The sequence below is a fragment of the Nicotiana tabacum genome, chromosome 23 (genome assembly GCF_000715075.1).
Source record: "Nicotiana tabacum cultivar K326 chromosome 23, ASM71507v2, whole genome shotgun sequence".
Classification (NCBI taxonomy): domain Eukaryota; kingdom Viridiplantae; phylum Streptophyta; class Magnoliopsida; order Solanales; family Solanaceae; genus Nicotiana; species Nicotiana tabacum.
The window spans coordinates 116,967,463-116,987,340 of NC_134102.1; the positions used below are offsets into that span (position 1 = coordinate 116,967,463).

General features: G+C 37.6%; 1 protein-coding gene across 3 annotated transcripts; it reads right to left on the reverse strand.

Moving 5' to 3' along the window:
* Window positions 1-3,989: 3,989 nt before the first annotated feature.
* LOC107832349 (reticulon-like protein B22) lies at window positions 3,990-5,878 on the reverse strand. 3 transcript variants are annotated; one of them, XM_016660170.2, is made up of 3 exons: window positions 5,739-5,874; window positions 5,556-5,654; window positions 3,990-4,973 (listed from the first exon to the last, which is right to left on the reverse strand). In XM_016660170.2, the coding sequence occupies exon 3, from the start codon at window positions 4,724-4,726 to the stop codon at window positions 4,193-4,195; it is 534 nt and encodes a 177-aa protein (XP_016515656.1). In that variant the 5' UTR covers window positions 4,727-4,973; window positions 5,556-5,654; window positions 5,739-5,874; the 3' UTR covers window positions 3,990-4,192. The 3 variants fall into 3 exon arrangements, with proteins under 3 accessions (XP_016515656.1, XP_016515657.1, XP_075102522.1); XM_016660171.2 differs by lacking the exon at window positions 5,556-5,654 and having other exon boundaries at window positions 5,739-5,878; XM_075246421.1 differs by lacking the exon at window positions 5,739-5,874 and having other exon boundaries at window positions 5,556-5,680.
* Window positions 5,879-19,878: the final 14,000 nt, after the last annotated feature.

Sequence of the window (19,878 nt, forward strand, 5' to 3'; positions counted from 1 at the left end):
ACATGTGGGGTGTACCTAACGTTTACTACTCAGATTAATTCGATTGTCATCGTATAAATTCACTAATGGGTAAAGCGCTCCCTGTTGAAAGATTTTCTATTTTGAGGACTCAAACTTAAATTTTCAAGATCTCAGTCATTATGTCGAGCCTTAAAGTAACAGTAAAATTATTTACGTGTTTTCTATAGGTCACATGTTCGAACCGTAGAATCAGCCATTAGTACTTGTCTTAGGGTATGAGCAGGCCTAATAGAGTCTTGCGGATCAGTACGGAGACGTTTGTACTTATCTTCGAGAGGCTATAGGGTGTTAGGAAACTACCTTTCTTCATATTCCATCGTGCAATTGATGTAGTACTAAATATCTTTCTCTTATTCTCTCACAGATGGTGAGAACGCGCTCTAACGAGGCTCCAGACCAGGGAAGAGCTACTCCCCCAATTGTTAGAGGCCCAGGGAGGGCTCCAGTCCGTGATAGGGGACGAGGACATCCCAGGACTATTCCAGTTATGCCGACAGTGGGTTCAGTAGAGAATCTCATTATTGAGGAACAGGGTGAGGTGCCTGTGGCAGAGCCAGCTCCGGTGGATTTCACTATCTATATCACGTCCTTGGGCCGCAACCCACAGATGGTGAGAACGCGCTCTAACGAGGTTCCAGACCAGGGAAGAGCTACTCCCCCAATTGTTAGAGGCCCAGGGAGGGCTCCAGTCCGTGGGTAGGGGACGAGGACATCCTAGGACTATTCCAGTTATGCCGACAGTGGGTTCAGTAGAGAATCCCATTGTTGAGGAACAGGGTGAGATGCCTGTGGCAGAGCCAGCTCCGGTGGATTTTACTATCTATATCACGTTCTTGGACCGCAACCCTTCTCTGAACCATACGTGAATGCATAATACTTTGTACACCGGACTGCGTACTTCAGTCGTGTCATACTCCGATGGGTGGAGTGGGGTTCTCTTGTTCGTGGGTTGTTTCAAAGATTCAAACTTCAAAGCTCCTCAATATGAAATCACGAATCTCAACCAAGTCCTCTCACTCTTCACCCTCAATAACCAAAACTTTAAAAAGAAAATATCAAACACCAAAAATTTCTTAGAATCCTGTGATCATAGCTATGGATTCGGGGCAAGCGCAATCACACGCACGTATCTAGCAGATGTAACTATTAACTGCCTTCACAAAAAATTAAGTTAAAAAAAAAAGGTGGGGTGGGGGTGGCCAGGTGGGTGGGTGGGTGGGGGGACCCCATTTCAATTTAACTTTTTTGCGCAGTTAGACTTTTGGTCTTAACTCTTAAGTTCCTTCTTCATTTGGTTCTTTTTATTGAGATTTGGTATTTTATACTGTTCGAATTATATATTCTTGTCCAATGTCCGCCAATGTTAAAAGAATAATCAACGGCTTCTTCGCCGGTAATCTTCTTATTATTTTTTGTCTCCATATAAGATATAGTTCACTTTATTAGTTGAGAGTAATAAATAGAACCAAATTTACCACTACCTCTTGTTTAATTTATATTCACTTCAAAACAGAGAGGAACCTTTATATAAAAGGAATTATGAAAAATCCAAAATGAAAAATCAGAGTAAGAGGACCTTTAGGAAGAGAAAATAGAATATCTGCAATAATTCTCATAATTCAAGCAAATGCAAAATCCAAGAGCCTTTTGCCTATTGAAAGACACTGATTAACATAAATTCCTATTAAACGATTTTAATTAAATAAAAAAGACCCCATAAAGTTGTCACTCGACCTTTATATTTGATTGTCGGTCCATTTGTCACTTTAGTTTCTTAATTAAGACGAACTAGTAGCTACCAAAATATTACCAACATTTTCCTATCTTCCTTTTTCTAATAATCATGGTGTCAGACAACTTAGTCGGACCTGGACTAATTTCACGGAATACATGTTACCCCACCAACAAAGATACAGAGTATTCTATCAATCAAAACACATGAAAAAAAATAATCTATCTAGTAATATTTTTAGCTTCGCTAAATTTTGAACATGATACATCAGAGTACAATTTCCTATCTTACTTTAATTTCTAGCAAGGAATTCAAGGAAATTAAAGAAGAAAAGATGCTCCTTGAGAGGTACGTCGAAAAGAAAGAGATTTGTAATATGACTATATATATATATGATGCTGAGCCAACAATGAGCTCATGGTTGTAACTACCCATTTTTAATTGTTCAAATTCAAACTTGAAACCAATAGACAAGTTCACGAGGCACGACCCATGACCCTCTCAAGAGCGTTCTTACTTTGTCCACACTTACAGCATCCCCAGAAAGCTCTACTTTTCATGTCCTTAGTGTTCACATATATACTTTAAACATTTACATATATATAATATATATGAGTGTGTATCTATAAAATAAAAACAAAAACTTCCGTTTACTTTGCTTGATTAATTGTTATTGTTACGTATCAGATCAAATGATGACCTATTAAGAATTTGATTATTTCAGGTTTACATACACCGCAAAATTAATTAACATATAGTTTCTATTATGTTTACAGTTACAACAGCTCAGCTCTCTGGTGAAATGACTCTGATATTATGTGTAATAATTCGGTCCACTAGTGATATTTTTCATTTTGTGCCTAGACTCGCACGACTGTAAAACGAGTCACCAAGATCTAAGGTTTACTTCCTTAATTATATACCTAATATTTCTTCCGCATTTTGTCGAGATGAGATTCACATGGAATGTCACAATACGTACATGTTTACATATAATCTTTTTCTTGAAATTCTTTGTTCAATCATGGGGACCATCAAGCTATGCAAAGCAAGAAGAGTGGGGAGAATCAAGTAGATAGGCTGGCCATTAATTTCTATGGAATTAATGAGTGAATATTTCTGTGTGTATTGGCACTATGTTGACTTGGATGAGAACAAAGCTTAGCCTAGGAGAGATAGAGAAGCTCTTCGTCTTTAATTTTCCAATGGTGCCAAAGAGAATAAATACTACTATATCATATTTTGAATTTGCTTTGGAAGGCTCCTCTCTTCTTTTTGACAAATGCACGATATATACTTAATGCAATGACACTATAGGTATAGGAGTATATATTATATGTATATATATATATATATGGACCCTTTCGTATCTTGTCATGTTTTTCATGATAAAGAATGGGTCAGTTTTCAAAAGCTGGCAGTTACCCTAATAAGTTAACAAACTGACCCATTCTTCTTCTTCATCATTTTGTGGTTATTTATTCTATTCTCACTAGATGTAAAATTTTGCCGTTGCGCACCAAAGTTTATTAGTGATTGGTACTTCTCAGAGAGAAATATTTGACTCTAAACAAAAAGATTGATTCAACTACATAGATTTGACATTGTTGATGATAATAGGTGTCATTCAAACAAACAATTCCAATAGAATTCTTCTAGCCAAATTGGCTAGGATTGGAAACGCATCTCTTACAAATCCAAAAGTATGGACCAATGTTATTGGAATCAAGATTCGAACATGAAGAGCACATCTGGAAATGAGCGATCTATACCTAAAAGGGCAACTTGATGCATTACGCTCCCGCTATGCACAGGGTCCGGGGGTCCAGAAAAGGGTCGGACCACAAGGGTCTATTGTACGCAGCCTTACCCTGCATTTTTGCAAGAGGCTGTTTCCACGGCTCGAACCCGTGACCTTCTGGTCACAGGGCAACAACTTTACCAGTTACGCCAAGGCTCCTCTTCGCGTGATCTACACCTATTAAACTCAAATCTAATGTGAAATGATTCCTCTGTCCTCTTTGCAAAGCATCAAATATGCAAAAGTCCTCATAACATACTATAGTTTCATTCTTGTGGTTTGCCTTTTTGGCCATTGAAATCCAAAATGTCCACAAAAATTGCAAATCCCAATCTTGTAGATATTATAATAAAGTACTTAGCTTTCAACACACATCACAAGTGTTTGCAAACTGGCTAGCATTATTAACAACGAGCTAACAACTTATATCATGTATCCTTTTTAACTGGGGAAATAGTCATATCATTGAAGTGGGAATATATTATAGGGACAAGTAAGGAAATCGTAAGGCAGTCGTGTCGAAAGAGAATATTCACATTAATTTAGCCAAAACACGCGACAGACCTGGCAAAATTGAACGCAAGGAATTGCAAACAAAGCATCACCTCCTTCGTTCTTTTTGATAGATAAAATCAAATTTAGTCGTCCTGAACTGTGTTCGTGCAATCCCTTCTCCTAGGATGTCTCAAGCTAATCAGTTGTAAGTTCTCAGCAAGCATATAAAGGCAAAGAAAGCAGAGTCCAGCATATGCAATAGTAACACCCGACGCTATCCTTCCCAGAGCTGATAACACATAAAGAGTAACCACAACCTTAAAGAACAAGCGTTTGTCATGGCCTGTAGCAGCAACCCGGAGAACAGACTCAGCAGCACCGATAGTGTTGGCAAGGCAGGCAAAGACGCTGTTGGCAACATCCTGAGAGATCTGCCACTCAAGCGGATCCACAGGAACTGAGATGTTCATCTGGCGAAAGAGGAGGCCGAGAATGGCGAGGGAACAAAGGAGTACAATAAAGACGTCTGAGACAAGAGAGACAAGACTGGAATTCCGATAGGCGCAGTGGTAGTAAACGAGGCTGCCACAGATGATGAGTATGAAGGGTTTACCCCCAACATCCGTCTTCCTGGGGTTTATTGTCCTTGCTGTAGTCTCATTAGCATTCAATTCCATTGATACACATCAACTAGAGAGATCAACCTGCGCCTTTGAGTTGTGGCCGTTGGGGCGCAGAACAAACTAATCCGTGACCAACAAGTTTCCCTAAAGCGAACCGAAAGGAATTGCTACGCTCAAAAAATTCTTGCTTGAGGGCTTCCTCATGCGTTTATAAGAGTTGACCACCCATATAGACAATATGGACGATTGTTAGAATGGTCAATCCTGGACAATTCTTTCCTGATGCTTCAAAATCCTTCAGCTGTAAGATGTATTCAAAATTTTAAATCAGCGGGCTGTAGTCACAAGTGTATTCAAAATTCTATGCTACACTAGATTTAGAAACTTCCAATTGCATTTGGACCTTTACCACATGCTTCTATCACTAAATCTTGTGGGAAAGAAATGTATTTTCCTTGGAATTTCTTGTGTTCGCCACAGTTAAAGATGAACGAAAACATCAAACCAAAATCAAGTACTAAATAGTAATACCGAAAATGTCATCGTGCCCCTATATATCTAGTCAAAATGTTCGATTTTCAGCCACTCCAAAAGGACCAAACAGCACATAATGATGCATTTTCAATAACTATACTTACCTCTAATTCAAGAACTTATAATAATTACCATTATTGAATTGCTTAATTTTTTGCTACTAGGGTTGTGACAATTTTTATTGTGCTAAAATTTTACAACATAAAACTCCTTTCTTTCTCACTTTATGGTAAATGGGGTTCACAAAATGCACTAAAAATTCGAACTCTATCAAATTAGTATCTTATAGTTTTGAATCCTTACAAATTCAAGAACCGTCAGATTACAAAAGCTGTGTAATTTTGCATACCTGTTTCTGAAGTTTGTTGATCCAATACTATGTGATAATTTAGGAGAATTCAGAATTCTAACCCCGAACAGAGTGGAATATATCAAGAAGAATCCCAAACTGGATAACGTAAAATATTAAACAAAAACTGAAAAGTTAATTTTCAAATCAAAATAAGGAATAATTCCAAGGAAGTATACTTACAAGTGGCGGAACAGCAGTCTCCGCCGTAGTTGAAGAAAGGAATTGAGAAGTTCGTTCGCCGGAATATAGCAATCGCAGCGGCAGTCGAAATGCTGGTCGGGGTTAGGGATTTCCGAAGTGGTTTTGGGAATCTGAAAAGGGAATTTGTGCTTTTCTTTAGAATTTGACAAAAGAAGTCCCTTATGTTCTGGATTGGTCTCTTATGATCCTTTAAATATATACCTAAACGATTTTAGTCCTAATTATTTACTAAATTCATTAGTTTTGGTCTATGTTATTATTAAAACACATGGCAGTATAATCTTTGATGAAAGTGGTTTATGAGAATTGAGAAGCACCTGATTCGTTTAAAAAGAAACCATCATGACAAACTTCTTCGAATTCTTTTTTTCAATTTGCACTTTAAAAAAAATCTAATTCTCTGGATATATTATTCGCTTCATTTATTCCTCAATTATATCAATTAGCGAATTAAATCAACGTTTATATCTCGTTAAAACCTTCAATATATACTTGCTGAAATCTTAAGGTTAAAGATTTTTCTTTTACCACGCAAGTTAGCACAGTGAATTAACTTCATTTTATTGCACTGTCAAACAGCTCTTTCATATCTAATTCTAGACTCTGTTTGGAAAAATATATAATATGATGGAAATAACTTAAGGTTCAGGAGGATAAAGGACCACAATATTTCTAAGACTTCAAAAATCAAGATGAAAGTCATAAAGTTTAGTAATAGAAAAGAAATATTAATCTTCATGGAGTGGCTCTTGTAAACTTTAATTAAATTTGAAGTCGCTAAGCTTCCGTTTGGCTATAAGTTTTTTTTTTACTTTTTTCCAAAAATATTTTGAAAACATTGATTGGTTATAAAAAAAAGTGGCAAAATTTTTTTCGATAGCTTTTGAAGATGAATCAAGTTTCAAAATGTTGTTTAGACTAGTTTTTGAAATTTTTTACTCACAAAATTTCAATATCTTTTCAAGTTAAATGTATATCTAAATACAATGTTAACTTTCAAAAACTATTTTTCGTCTCATCTTTAATTTTTTTTTTCAACTTTCAATCAAATCTATATCCAAACGACACCTCAATAATTTTAAAACCAATAAAAAGAACAAAAGAAAAAGGAAGGGATATGCTTTTCTAGATATATTACCATTATTACTACACTATAGAAAACTATAAAAAAGTTGTAAGTTTCCCAGGCTGGATTACTACTGTTTTAGGTCTGCATGAGAGTGACTGAAGGATTCTCTTTTCTCTGCTTCCCTTATTTTTTATCTTCCTTGAAAGTAATGCTTTTTCTTGTTTTTCCTGTTTGGAATCAGAAGATATTTCTGCAATTTCTGAAAATTTTATTTTCATTTTTTCTCTTTATGTGTGTGATTTTAATATTATCTATCGTTTCCTCCTATGGGAAACGAGAAGTATTAATAACGTTCACGCCAGAATCCATAAACTTCACGTACAAAATAATGCTATCACTGTCTACTGACTTCCTTACTACTATAGTGTTGGAAACAACAAGGAGCTTTTACTTTTTCTTTTTCCTTTTTAATTAAAAAAAAGTTTTATTTTTCTATAAAAAGGATGACTTCTTGCAGTTTTCATTTTCCAGACTCAAATCATCTCTCAATCAAACTAGCTTGAAATTTAAATGATTTTTACATAAATAGCCGGTCGTCGGGACGACGCAGAGGTAGAGCTAGCCTTGCGAATCCATTAGTTTTGGTCCAAATTATGTATTTGTTTACAGAAATCCATTGAATATATACAAATTATTAATTTGGAACTCAGTAGCTTAAAATGACTAGAATTTCGGAACTTTTAAACTTCAAATCCCGACTCTACTTCTGCACAGATGTACATAGATTATACATTAGTGATCATATACATATTATATATTCGTTGATTATTTTGTGGATGGTTATTTGGGTTATTCTTCACATTTTTGTTAATTCTTTACTTATTTTTCTTTTTAACGGAGGACAGAACAAGAGAAATAATGGTACTTGAACACACTATAGGAAAACCAACTTCTCTCTCTGTGTCCAGACATTAGTGTTGTTTTTAGTGTAAGCTGTAAAAAAATGGGAATCGATGAAAGAGCATATCTTCCATCAATGAGTTACCACTTTTCACTTTTTTTCGTATTCTTTCCTTTGATTCTTTTGCTACTGAGCTGTTCTTTAATTTTATGGTGGTCATGTTGCTTCTCTTTAGAAGACCCGTTGGCTTGTTTGGAACCTCTATATATCGTTATGCCTCTGTCCTTATCAATTAGGCCAATTTACACTACCTATTGTAAAACTTTGTTCGATGATCTTCAATCCACGACTTGGAAAAAGGTTAAAGATGAAAACAAACTAGCCACTTTTTGATCGTGTAGCAAGGGCAAAATACCATATTCATCGGTTGACCAAAAATAATTGCATTCGCTAGTTAAAAATTATATAAAATATATATATATATACACACACACACACACACACACACATATATATATATATATATATATATATATATATATATATATATATATATATATATAATTTTAACACGAAGAGATTTAAAAGAAGAAATTATCAAATCATAATGTGTTTTGATCCACACTCTAAGAATGGTTTCACTTGACAATTTGGATTTTACAGGATTGCAGCGTGATGAATCAGTTGATATTTCGTCAATATTGAGTGCGTTTAAGTCTATGCTCTGTTACTCTTTGTCAGAGTTTTAGCATATGACTCACAAGTTTAATGTCACCACAGTTCACATAACTTTGAATGTCACTTTTGTTCATATAAAGTGAAATTAATGTACTTTTTCTTCACTTGTTGGGTGTCCTAACATTTCTCGTTATAACACTGAATAACTTGGTAAGTCATCTTACTCCAACCTATTTAAGACACTTCCACGATTTTATAGGAATACTATCTAAACTATAAACTTTTCTAATCCCATATTTTCAATTGAATCATTTACCTTACAACAACAACAACAACAACAATATATGTTTGGAGATCTAGAATTAATGTTATTTATCATGATTCGAGTTGAACGAGTGATCAAAATATATATCCTCTCTTTATCTCTTCTTGATCTTATTATCCAACTCTTGTCTAGAATTATCTTTAATGCACTTCACCTTATTTAATGATCTTATTTTCCTTCTTTCTTAGTTGTACTAGTTTAATTTTTTTTCCTTTCCTTCTCATATTCCTAGCTTTTGATATAAGTCATCTAGGATTTCTCCTCAAACTTTATTACTAATAGTCTTCTTGACTTTCTTCAAACTTTATTACTAAAAGTTTTCTTAACTTTCTTCTTAGCTCTCTTGTACTCCCTATGTTTGATTCATTTTCGGTTTAATTTAAAGACCTCTATACTAGACTTCAACTTGTTCAGAGAATATCATCAAACGAGACTTCAACTTCTTCTCCCCCTATAAAGTGAACGAAATAATATAATATACACTAAGACTTATTTTGTTCTTTTTTCTTTTTGGGGGCCGGAAATAGAGGCGGATCCAAGATTTAAATCGTTCAACTTTCATGATTTTTAGTATTGAACTTATTAAATATATTTTTAAAGTTATGCTTCATATCTACTATTTTTGTAATTTTAATAAAATTTTACATATAAATTTTTACTCTATATCGAAAGTTATGAGTTGAATTGAATATGTTGATTCAACACTACATTCGCCCTGACCGGGAAGACAGCAAATATATGAGGGATGACTGATGAGATTAGAAAGATATGGGTGGCGGTTGTTTAGTTTCAACTCCGTATTCAAAAATTCATACAAACTAAACAACTGATTTAAAAAATTAACCTAAATAGTCGTCCATCTTAAGTATATAATCAGCATATTATTCATATATACCGATTAATTAAGAAAAATAAACAGTCTATTTATATAAATATCTTTATAATATGACCTTCTTCTCACAATTCATATAGATCTCATGCACCTCAACCAATTACATTATTAAAGAATGGGCTACCAAAGTTATCTCTTAGTAGTTAGTACTACTACGTACCCACCACACTACTCTTCTAACAATACAAATTCAAAATTATTGTCAGTGTTTTTTTCTTTTCTTTGCTTCCAAGTTGCTTTGCCATGTTGCCTCCTTTGAGTCTAATTCTTGATCTCATAACTCCTCCTTTGGGTGCCATTACTATTATTTATGCTTCCTTTGGCACATATACCCATTTCCATTTGCTTCTAATCACCTAATTTTAAAGTAAACAATTACTCCATCAAATGCTTAAAAGCGTATGACACAATATACATATATATAGAGAGAGAGGTATGCTTAACTTTATTAGAAATCTTTCACAATCTTTTTCTTCAATTCTGCTCGGTATAAATTAAATGGTTACTTGACTTTATTGGCTGATCTAAAGGGTAATTCAATTCAATCCATGCCCCAACTTCCCATCACATGTCGATCTGCTTTCATTTGTCATCCTTTGAATTATATTTTTCTCTATCTTTCGTTTGGTTTTGGTCAAATGATGCCTTCGGCAGGTCACGTCTTCAGTGCGAGGATTCTTCCATTTATAGCATGATATTATTCTGCCGTGCCTGCTCAGCTTGCATTATATGCCGTGCCCAATTACAGACCCATGATTTAAAGGTAGCGGATGTATATTTGCTTTAAACCAAAATTTATTTTGTATATAGGGTCTCCACTAATTATAATTATTATTTTTTAGAAAAAAAATAATAATATATATATATATATATATATATATATATATATATATATATATATATATAATTTTTACAATTTAGTTATTAACCCCTCATTCTATAATGTAGGTCCGCCTCTGATTGTGCCTACCCATGGAAGCTTTATGGTTTCTTATAATGACCTAAAATTAATAAACAATAATAATGAGTGTTCACAGTAAAAAAAAATGACAAATATGGATAGATTTTAGGTGGACTTCTTAATACATATATAAGGTCGGGGCTAAAGCTACTGAGCTTAGGTGAATCCGTAAATGACACTTGCCTACTAACTAGGGTTGTGCATGGATCGGATCGGATTTAGCACATTTCAGATTGAAATTTCGGATTTTTGATTCTACAAAATACAATCTGAATTTGATCCGAATTAATATCGGATCGGATTTTAAAGTTCGGATGGGTTAATATTTTGAATATCGGATCGGATTGTACGCATTATTAAGGACTTTTTCTTTTATCCTTTTTTTGCGTTTTTCATTCGTGGTATTAGTTAGGCAAACAGATTTGGTGGATGACAAATAGATTTTCCTTGTAAATCCCCCAACTCTAACGTGGATGGCTTATCTTTGACCAAATCAAATTTGGTGCCGAAAAGTTAATACGAGGGCATCAATTGCTAATCTAGCAAAAAAGGGACAAAGAAAAAAGGCCAAAAACGGTAATAGCAGTAAATTGTGCAGGAAACATAGTTCATCTCCGACCAAAACTAAATCTGATGAGAGGCAATACAGCAAGAACATCAGCCCTAATCTACAGAAGAAAAGGAAAGCTGCAAATCCCAATTCTTGTGGTCGAATCCATTACATAAACAAAATACAATCTTCATAGAAAAATAAAATTAATTGAAATCCCAAATAGATGTCTAATAAACTGAAATCCTCAACAAGAATTCATTAATAGATTATACAAAAGAGTTTCGAGTACCAACTTCTATGGCCATCCCACTCAATCCTGACTCGCTTTCAAGTTCAGCAACACTGCACTTGTCAAAACCGAGAGGATTAGTAAACAAAACACACACAAATTTTCAAAGACAATCAATATAAAAGCATAACAGCACATAAACAGAAAGGCTAACTTATTCTTTCAAAGTTGACTGACTTTTGTTTATTTCTGCAACTGGATGATGGAGGGAGCAGTATATAGGTTATCACCAGTTTAGCTTTTCAGTTTACGAGCAAAGGTACTCTCCAACTATTTTGTAGACATACCCATTAACCACACAAAAATAAACTATTTTGAGTTTATTCTAGCCTAACATGAAATTTAGTCATCTAGAAGAGAAAGGAAGACAATGTACATTGCATTTTCTGCTGTTGTAATCATACTCAGTTCCCATTAGGATAACATGAGTGAAATTTAACATTTCAAGACAAATTGTATAGCTAAGGAACATGTTGGTCGCATTTAGTTATCTACTGACCATAACTGGGAGCATAAGTAAATGTGTATCATGTTAACAGTGTATCATGTTAACAACACATAAGCAGAACAACCAATTGTTAACAGAATATTGATAAAAGCACAGAAAGAAATATACCGGCAATAGCAAACAATAATCTCCATCGCTATATGTCGACAATGCAAGGCTCTCTTTCTGTTAAAGAAAGTTAAGAGTGAAAGCCCCAAAATAAATTTAGACAACAAATCAAAAACTAAAGTCTTAGCAGTCCCTAAAGCCAAACGCCCCAAAACCGATACATGCACCCAAATAAGTCTTAGTAGCAGTCCCTAATTTATTTCATCAATTTCTTCCATGAAATAAAGGAGAACAAATACTTTCTTTAAGCTCTAAGAAAGGGGGAGAAAGAGAGAGAGAGAGAGAGAGAGAGAGAGAGAGAGAGAGAGAGAGAACGAGTCAGTCTTACCGTCATTCGGTCGCCGTCGATAGTTGGAAGTCGAAGCACAGGGAAGAGACAGAGGATGTGAGCAGCAGTCTCTAAAAATGAGAAGCAGTCTCGGAGTCGGAACACAGAGAAGAGAAGAGAAGAGAAGAGAAAATGAAATAATACCTAACCTAACCCTAAAATTAAAGTTAGTATTTATACTTGCTGATAAACGGCCAAAAATGCATATTTTTTGGTATACTTTCATCTCATAACTTGTGTGGTTACGGTAGGTTACATGAGTTTTTGTAGTGAATTATGCTCATTACGTGCATTCTTATGTGTAGGAGCAAGTTGGACGAAAAATGAGCAAAAGAAATTGATTCGAGACCAAAAGACAAAAGAAGGACTTTGCCCGTTTACTCTCGCATGCACACGAGAGAGTAAACGAGCTAGCTGAGGAAAAGCTTGAGAAAAAATAGCGGATTATAGCAAAAAGGCATGGAAGTGCACGAAATACCTAGAAGGAAAAGAAAAAGAGAAGAAATTTGCTCGTTCACTCTCGCGTGTGCACGTGAGAGTGAACTAGCTATCCTAAAAAGGCTATTTCAAAGTGGGCTTGTATTATTTCGCCCCATGCTAACCCTATCCCATATAAATAGTCTTTAAACTCACTTTTGAGGGGGGGAAGGGGGACGTTATTAGAGAGGATTATCGACCAAAGGAGGCATGAACACACTAGGAGCAGGGCGGATAATTCTTCTACGAGTTTTTCACTTCGTTCTTCTATTTTCATTATTGGTTATGAATTCTAGTATTGTAGTTTTGTATACTATTATAAATAACTAATTCGTTATCTAGGTTTTTGATGGAACCTTTTTAGGATGAATTCTTATTACATTTTTATATAATTGAGCCGTTGGATTTCTCTACTTGTTCAACTACGCGTTTATTGTTGTTGATTGAATGACCATCAATTAACTGTGCCTATTTAGTGTGTATATTGCTCGAGAGAGAGTACGCATTTAGGTAGTTGTTGAACAACATCACTCCTAACGTATATGAGAGATCAATACAGAGGGTTTAAATGTGGGATTAGAGATAACGAAACCTTGGTGCGATCGTAGTGAGCGATGAGTTAGTGTCAGCCAGCGTAGTTCGAGAGAATATGTCTAGTAAATTGTGGTAGTTGCTCGAAAGAGAATTACGATACCCGAAGTACTCACGATCGATAGAGAATAGTTAGGCAAAATTACAAAAGACGTAGCGGGAAGGATTCTGACAATTGGGGAAATCATAACTCTAGACCTCCTTAGGCTTGTCTCCAATTTTATCCTTGTTAGTTGATAATTTTACTGTTTTATAATATTTGTTAGTTAATTAGTAGAAATAAAATTCAAATCTTTATAACTGAAAAATTGTTTGGACTTGTGTTTCTTAGCAATATTGAACCACTGTAGCTAAACCTTAGTTCTCTGTGGAATTCGACTACGGACTTGTAAACCAGATTATATTTGCAACGACCGCTTAGTCCTTTTTATAAGGCATAGTTAGGCGTGATCAAATTTTGGCGCCGTTGCTGGAGAACTAACGGTGTAGCTGTATATGTACATATTGCTAGGTTTCAAGTTTGAACTTTTATTTTTATTTTTTTGTATTTTATTTTTTTATTTTTATTTTACTTATTGATTTGAGAGACATGGCATCGTGGAATTATGAGAGTTTTGATGTTGGCAATTCTTCTCTTGATCCTCCTTATGCATATTATGGAGAAAATCACCCACTGCAAAATTGCCAAAATATTCCCGAGAGTGAGTTATGTCACGACCCAAACTCCCTCCGTATAACGTCGTGACGACACCTAGTCTCTACGACTAGGTAAGTCTAACAAATTGCGGAAATATAACAAAAACAAAAATAAAACTTGGCAACTAACAGCAGTGGATAACTGAATAACTAATAACACTGCCGCTCGGCATGTACAATAACCAATACTCTATAATACACAATCTTCCCAAAACCCGGAACATCATAAGTCACAAGCTACAGAAGGAGACTAGTATCTCTATACACTAGAGTCTAACAAAAGAAGTACGGAAGGTAAATGACATAGAAGTTAATAGAGGGGGACTCCGAGGTCCGCGGACGCGACAGATATACCTTGAAATCTCCGTACAACAACAAGCACTCTCAGCTAATAGCGGGGCTGATAAGAAGTACCTGGATCTGTACACAAAACATGTGCAGAAGAGTAGCATGAGTACACCACAACGGTACCCAGTAAGTGCCAAGCCTAACCTCGGCAGAGTAGCGACGAGGTCAGGTGCGGGCCCTACTGGGATATAATAACAAGACAGATGACAAAATAAAATGAAGTAAAACAGAGAGTTTAACAGAAGGAATTCACAGAGAAACAACAACATACAAACAATGTGATAATAACAGGGGCGCTCCCGAGATACAGTCTCATAGTCCCAAAAGTAAATACTCGACATGGGATCTCTCGAGATACCGTCTCGTAGTCCCAAAAGTAAATATGCAGGGAGAACTCTCGAGGAACCGCCTCATAGTCTCAAAAGTAAATGTACAGGGAGAACTCCCGAGGAACCACCTCGTAGTCTTAAAAGTAAATGTGCAGGGAGAACTCTAGAGGAACCGCCTTGTAGTCTCAAAATAAATATGTAGGGAGAACTCCCGAGGAACCGCCTCGTAGTCTCAAAGTAAACACATAGCTCAAACCGATAAATACCATAGTTAGCATCAAGATTTCTACAGTTATACTGATAAAGAACAAGGAAAAATAGGAAATCAACTAGGCATACTTCACGGAGTTCAAATAAGCAATTAAAGCACGTAGACATGCGATATTAGACTAAACAGGATAGCTACACATGTTGAAATAGCTCAATTAAGAATGAAAATAGACTAATACTCATATAAACGGTATAACTCAAATTAAAGGAAAAACAGATTACTACTCAGTAAAATAAATCAGGTTTTACAACAAATAGCCCGTGTACATACTCGTCACCTCACGTACACGACGCTCACATATCACAACAATACCAAATCCTAGGGGGATTCCCCCTCCCCCCCACCCACCCACAAGGTTAGGTAAGCCACTTACCTCGAATCCAAATCAATCCGTAAGAATGCCCTTTCCTCGATTATCCGACTCCGAATAGCCCAAATCTAGCCAAACACAATTGCATATCATAAATACAACTATAATAGGTTAATCTAATTAATGAAATCAATATTTTAACAAAAATTCTGAAATTTACCCTAAAAAGTCGACCTGGACCCACGTCTCAGAATCGGGTAAAAGTAACAAAATATGAATACTCATTCACTCACGAGTCTAACCATATCAAATTTACTAAAATCTGACACCAAATGGTTCTTCAAATCCTCAAATCAAACTCTCCAAATCCCTAGTCTCAACTCCCAAATTACACCTTAAATACACACTAACTAGGTGAAAAAATAAATGGGGAAGCAAGATTATTGATAAAAAAATAAGCACAGGGGACTTACCTCAAGAAATCCCTCAAAAAGGCTCTCAAGAAATCGCCAAACCCGAGCTCAAAATGTTAAAAATGAGCAAATATCGCAAACCCTTGCATTTAAATGTTCTGTCCAGAAATCTCGCACCTGCGGCCCATAGTCGCACCTGCGGAATTTTCATTGCAGGTGTGGAAATTACGTAAAGGTACTGGGTCCGCATCTGCGAGCAATGGGCCGCACCTGTGCACCCGCTCCTGCGGAATTCTCCCGCTTCTGCGATCCCTCACGCCCTGGCCCCTTCCGCTTCTGCGCTCCATCTTCCGCATCTGCGGATGTGCAGATGCGGTTATACCTCCGCACCTGCGACCTCTTGCCTCTTCCTTCCAGACCGTACCTGCGTCCATTGGCTCGCTTCTGCGGGCTCGCACCTGCGGTCAATGTTGCGCAGGTGCGATTACACCAGGTGTAGTAGCTTCAGCTATTTTTCCAAAATTAAAATTGATCTGTTAACCATCCGAAATCAACCTGAGGCCCCCGGGACCTCAACAAAATATACCCACTAGTCCTAAATCACCATACGGACTTAGTCGAGCCCTCAAATCACATCAAACAACGCTAAAAATACGAATCACCCTCCAATTCAAACTTAATGAACTTCAGAGTTTCGAACTTCCACAACTGATGCCTAAACCTATCAAACCACGTCCGATTGACCTCAAATTTTGCACATAAGTCATATTCGACATTACGGACCTACTCCAACTTCTGGAATTAGAATCCGACCCCGATATCAAAAAGTCCACTACCGGTCAAAATCTCCAAAAATTTGACTTTCGCCAATTCAAGCCTAAATCATCTACATACCTCAAATTCAAAGTTCGGACACGCTCCTAAGTCCAAAATCACCCAATGGAGCTAACGAAACTGATGGAACTCCATTCCGGAGTCATCTTCATGCAGTTCTGACTACGGTCAAAATCTTAAGACTTAAGCTTCCGTTTTTAGGGACTAAGTTTCCCAAGACACTCCGAAACTAAAAACAAGACCTCCCGGCAAGTCACATAAGCAGAAAAAGGTACGGGGAAAATAGTAAACAGGGGATCAGGGCTATTACTCTCAAAACAACCGGCCGGGTCGTTACATCCTTTCCCTCTTAAAATAATCGTTTGTCCTCGAACGAGTATAAAGACATACCTGAAGTGGTGAAAAGATGAGGATAACGGCTGTGCATATCCCGCTCGGTCTCCCAAGTCGCCTCCTCGACTGGCTGACCCCTCCACTGCACCTTCACGGAAGCAATATTCTTTGAACTCAGCTTTCGAACTTGCCTGCCCAAAATAGCCACTGGCTCCTCAACATAAGATAGATCCTTGTCCAACTGGACTGAGCTAAAATCCAACACATGAGTCGGGTCACCGTGATAATTCCGGAGCATAGAAACATGGAATACCGGATAAACTCCTGCTAGACTAGGAGGTAAGGAAACCTCATAAGCAACCTCCCCAATTCGTCGCAACACCTCAAAGGGACCAATGAACCTTAGGCTCAGCTTGCCCTTCTTTCCGAACCTCATAATGCCCTTTATAGGAGAAACCCGGAGCAAGACTCGCTCTCCAACCATGAATGCAACATCGCGAACCTTTCGATCTGCATAACTCTTCTGTCTGGACTGGGCTGTGCGAAGTCGTTCCTGAATCACCTTCACCTTATCCAGGGCATCCTGAACTAAGTCTGTACCCAATAATCTAGCCTCGCCCGGCTCGAACCAACCCACTAGTGACCAACACTGCCTACCATACAGAGCCTCATACGGTTCCATCTGAATGCTCGACTGATAACTGTTGTTGTAGGCAAACTCCGCAAGTGTCAAGAACTGATCCCAAGCACCCCCAAAATCTATCACACAAGCGCGGAGCATATCCTCCAGTTTCTAAATAGTGCGCTCGGATTGCCCGTCCGTCTGAGGGTGAAACGCTGTGCTCAACTCAACCCGATACCCAACTCCTGCTGTATAGCCCTCCAGAACTGTGATGTAAACTGCGTACCTTGGTCAAAGATGATAGATACTGGTACGCCATGAAGCTTGACAATCTCGCAGATATAAATTCTAGCCAACTGCTCGGAAGAATAGGTAGTCATCACAGGAATGAAATGATCTGACTTGGTCAACCTATCCACAATCACCCAGACTGCATCAAACCTCCGCTGAGTCTGTGGGAATCCAACAACGAAATCCATAGTGATCCGCTCCCATTTCCACTCCGGAATCTCTAACTTCTGAAGCATTCCACATGGCCGTTGATGCTCATTCTTTACCTGCTGGCAATTCAGACACCAAGCTATATATTCCACTATGTCTTTCTTCATTTTCCTCCACCAGTAATGCTGTCTCAAGTCCTAATACATCTTTGCGGCACCCAGATGAATAGAGTACTGCGAACCGTGAGCCTCCTAGAGAATCAACTCACGCAAACCATCTACATTGGGCACACATAGCCTGCCATGCATCCTCAATGCACCATCATATCCAATAGTGACCTCCTTAGCATCACCGTGCTGGACCTTGTTCTTAAGGTCAAGCAGATGGGGGTCATCATACTGACGTTCCCTGATACAATCATAAAGAGAAGACCGAGATACCACACAAGACATTACTCGACTCGGCTCAGATATATCCAATCTAACAAACTAGCTGGCTAAGGCCTAAACATCCAACGCCAATGGCCTCTCTGCTGCTGGTAGATATGCTAAACTCCCCAAACTCTCTGCCCGGCGGATCAAAGCATCGGCCACCACATTGGCCTTCCCGGGATGGTACAAAATGGTGATATCATAATCCTTAAGCAACTCCAACCATCTCCACTGATGCAAATTAAGATCCTTCTGCTTGAACAGATGCTGCAAACTCCGATGGTCGGTGTAAATCTCACAGGGAACACCGTACAAATAGTGCCGCCAAATCTTCAAGGCATGAACAATAGTTGCTAACTCAAGGTCGTGGACATGATAGTTCTTCTCATGCACCTTCAGCTGTATGGACGCGTAGGCATTCACCCTACCGTCCTGCATCAACACCGTGCCGAGACCAATCTGCGACGCATCACAATATATAGTATAAGACCCCAAACCTGTAGGCAATACCAATACTAGGGCTGTAGTCAAAGCTGTCTTGAGCTTCTGAAACCTCTTCTCATATTCCTCCGTCCACCTGAACGGAGCACCCTTCTGGGTCAGCCTGGTTATAGGTGCTGCAATGGATAAGAATCCCTATACAAAACGGTGGTAATACCCCGCCAAACCAAGAAAACTCTGGATCTCCATAGCTGATGACGGTCTAGGCCAACTCTGCACTACTTCCACCTTCTTCGAATCCACCTGGATCTTATCACTCGATACTACATGACCCAAGAATTCCACTGAGTCTAGCCAAAACTCACACTTTGAAAATTTTGCATATAGCTTCTTTTCTCTCAAGGTCTGAAGCGCAGTCCTCGAGTGCTGCTCATGATCCTCCTGAGTCCGGGAGTACACCATAATGTCGTCAATAAACACAATGACGAGTGAGTCAAGATAAGGTAGGAACATATTGTGCATCAAGTGCATAAAAGCTGCTAGGGCATTAGTCAGCCCAAATGACATTACAAGAAACTCGTAGTGACCATATCGAGTCCTGAAAGCAGTCTTCGGGATATCTGGCTCCCGAATCTTTAACTGATGATAGCCTGAACGTAAGTCAATCTTGAAAAATACTCTAGCACCCTGTAACTGATCAAATAACTTATCAATACGAGGTAATGGATACATGTTCTTCACTGTGACTTTGTTCAACTGGTGATAATCAATACACATCCGCATAGAACCATCCTTCTTCTTCACAAATAAGACAGGAGCACCCCAAGGTGACACATTGGGCCGAATGAAGCCCTTATCAAGCAACTCTTATAATTGCTCCTTCAACTCCTGCAATTCAGGAGGATTCATATGATATGGAGGAATAAAGATGGGCTAAGTGCCCGACAACAAATCAATGCCAAAATTAATA

What these genes read in the sequence shown, in the direction of transcription:
- LOC107832349 (XM_016660171.2), bottom strand. Translation starts at nt 4,726, where the DNA reads ATGGAATTGAATGCTAATGAGACTACAGCAAGGACAATAAACCCCAGG.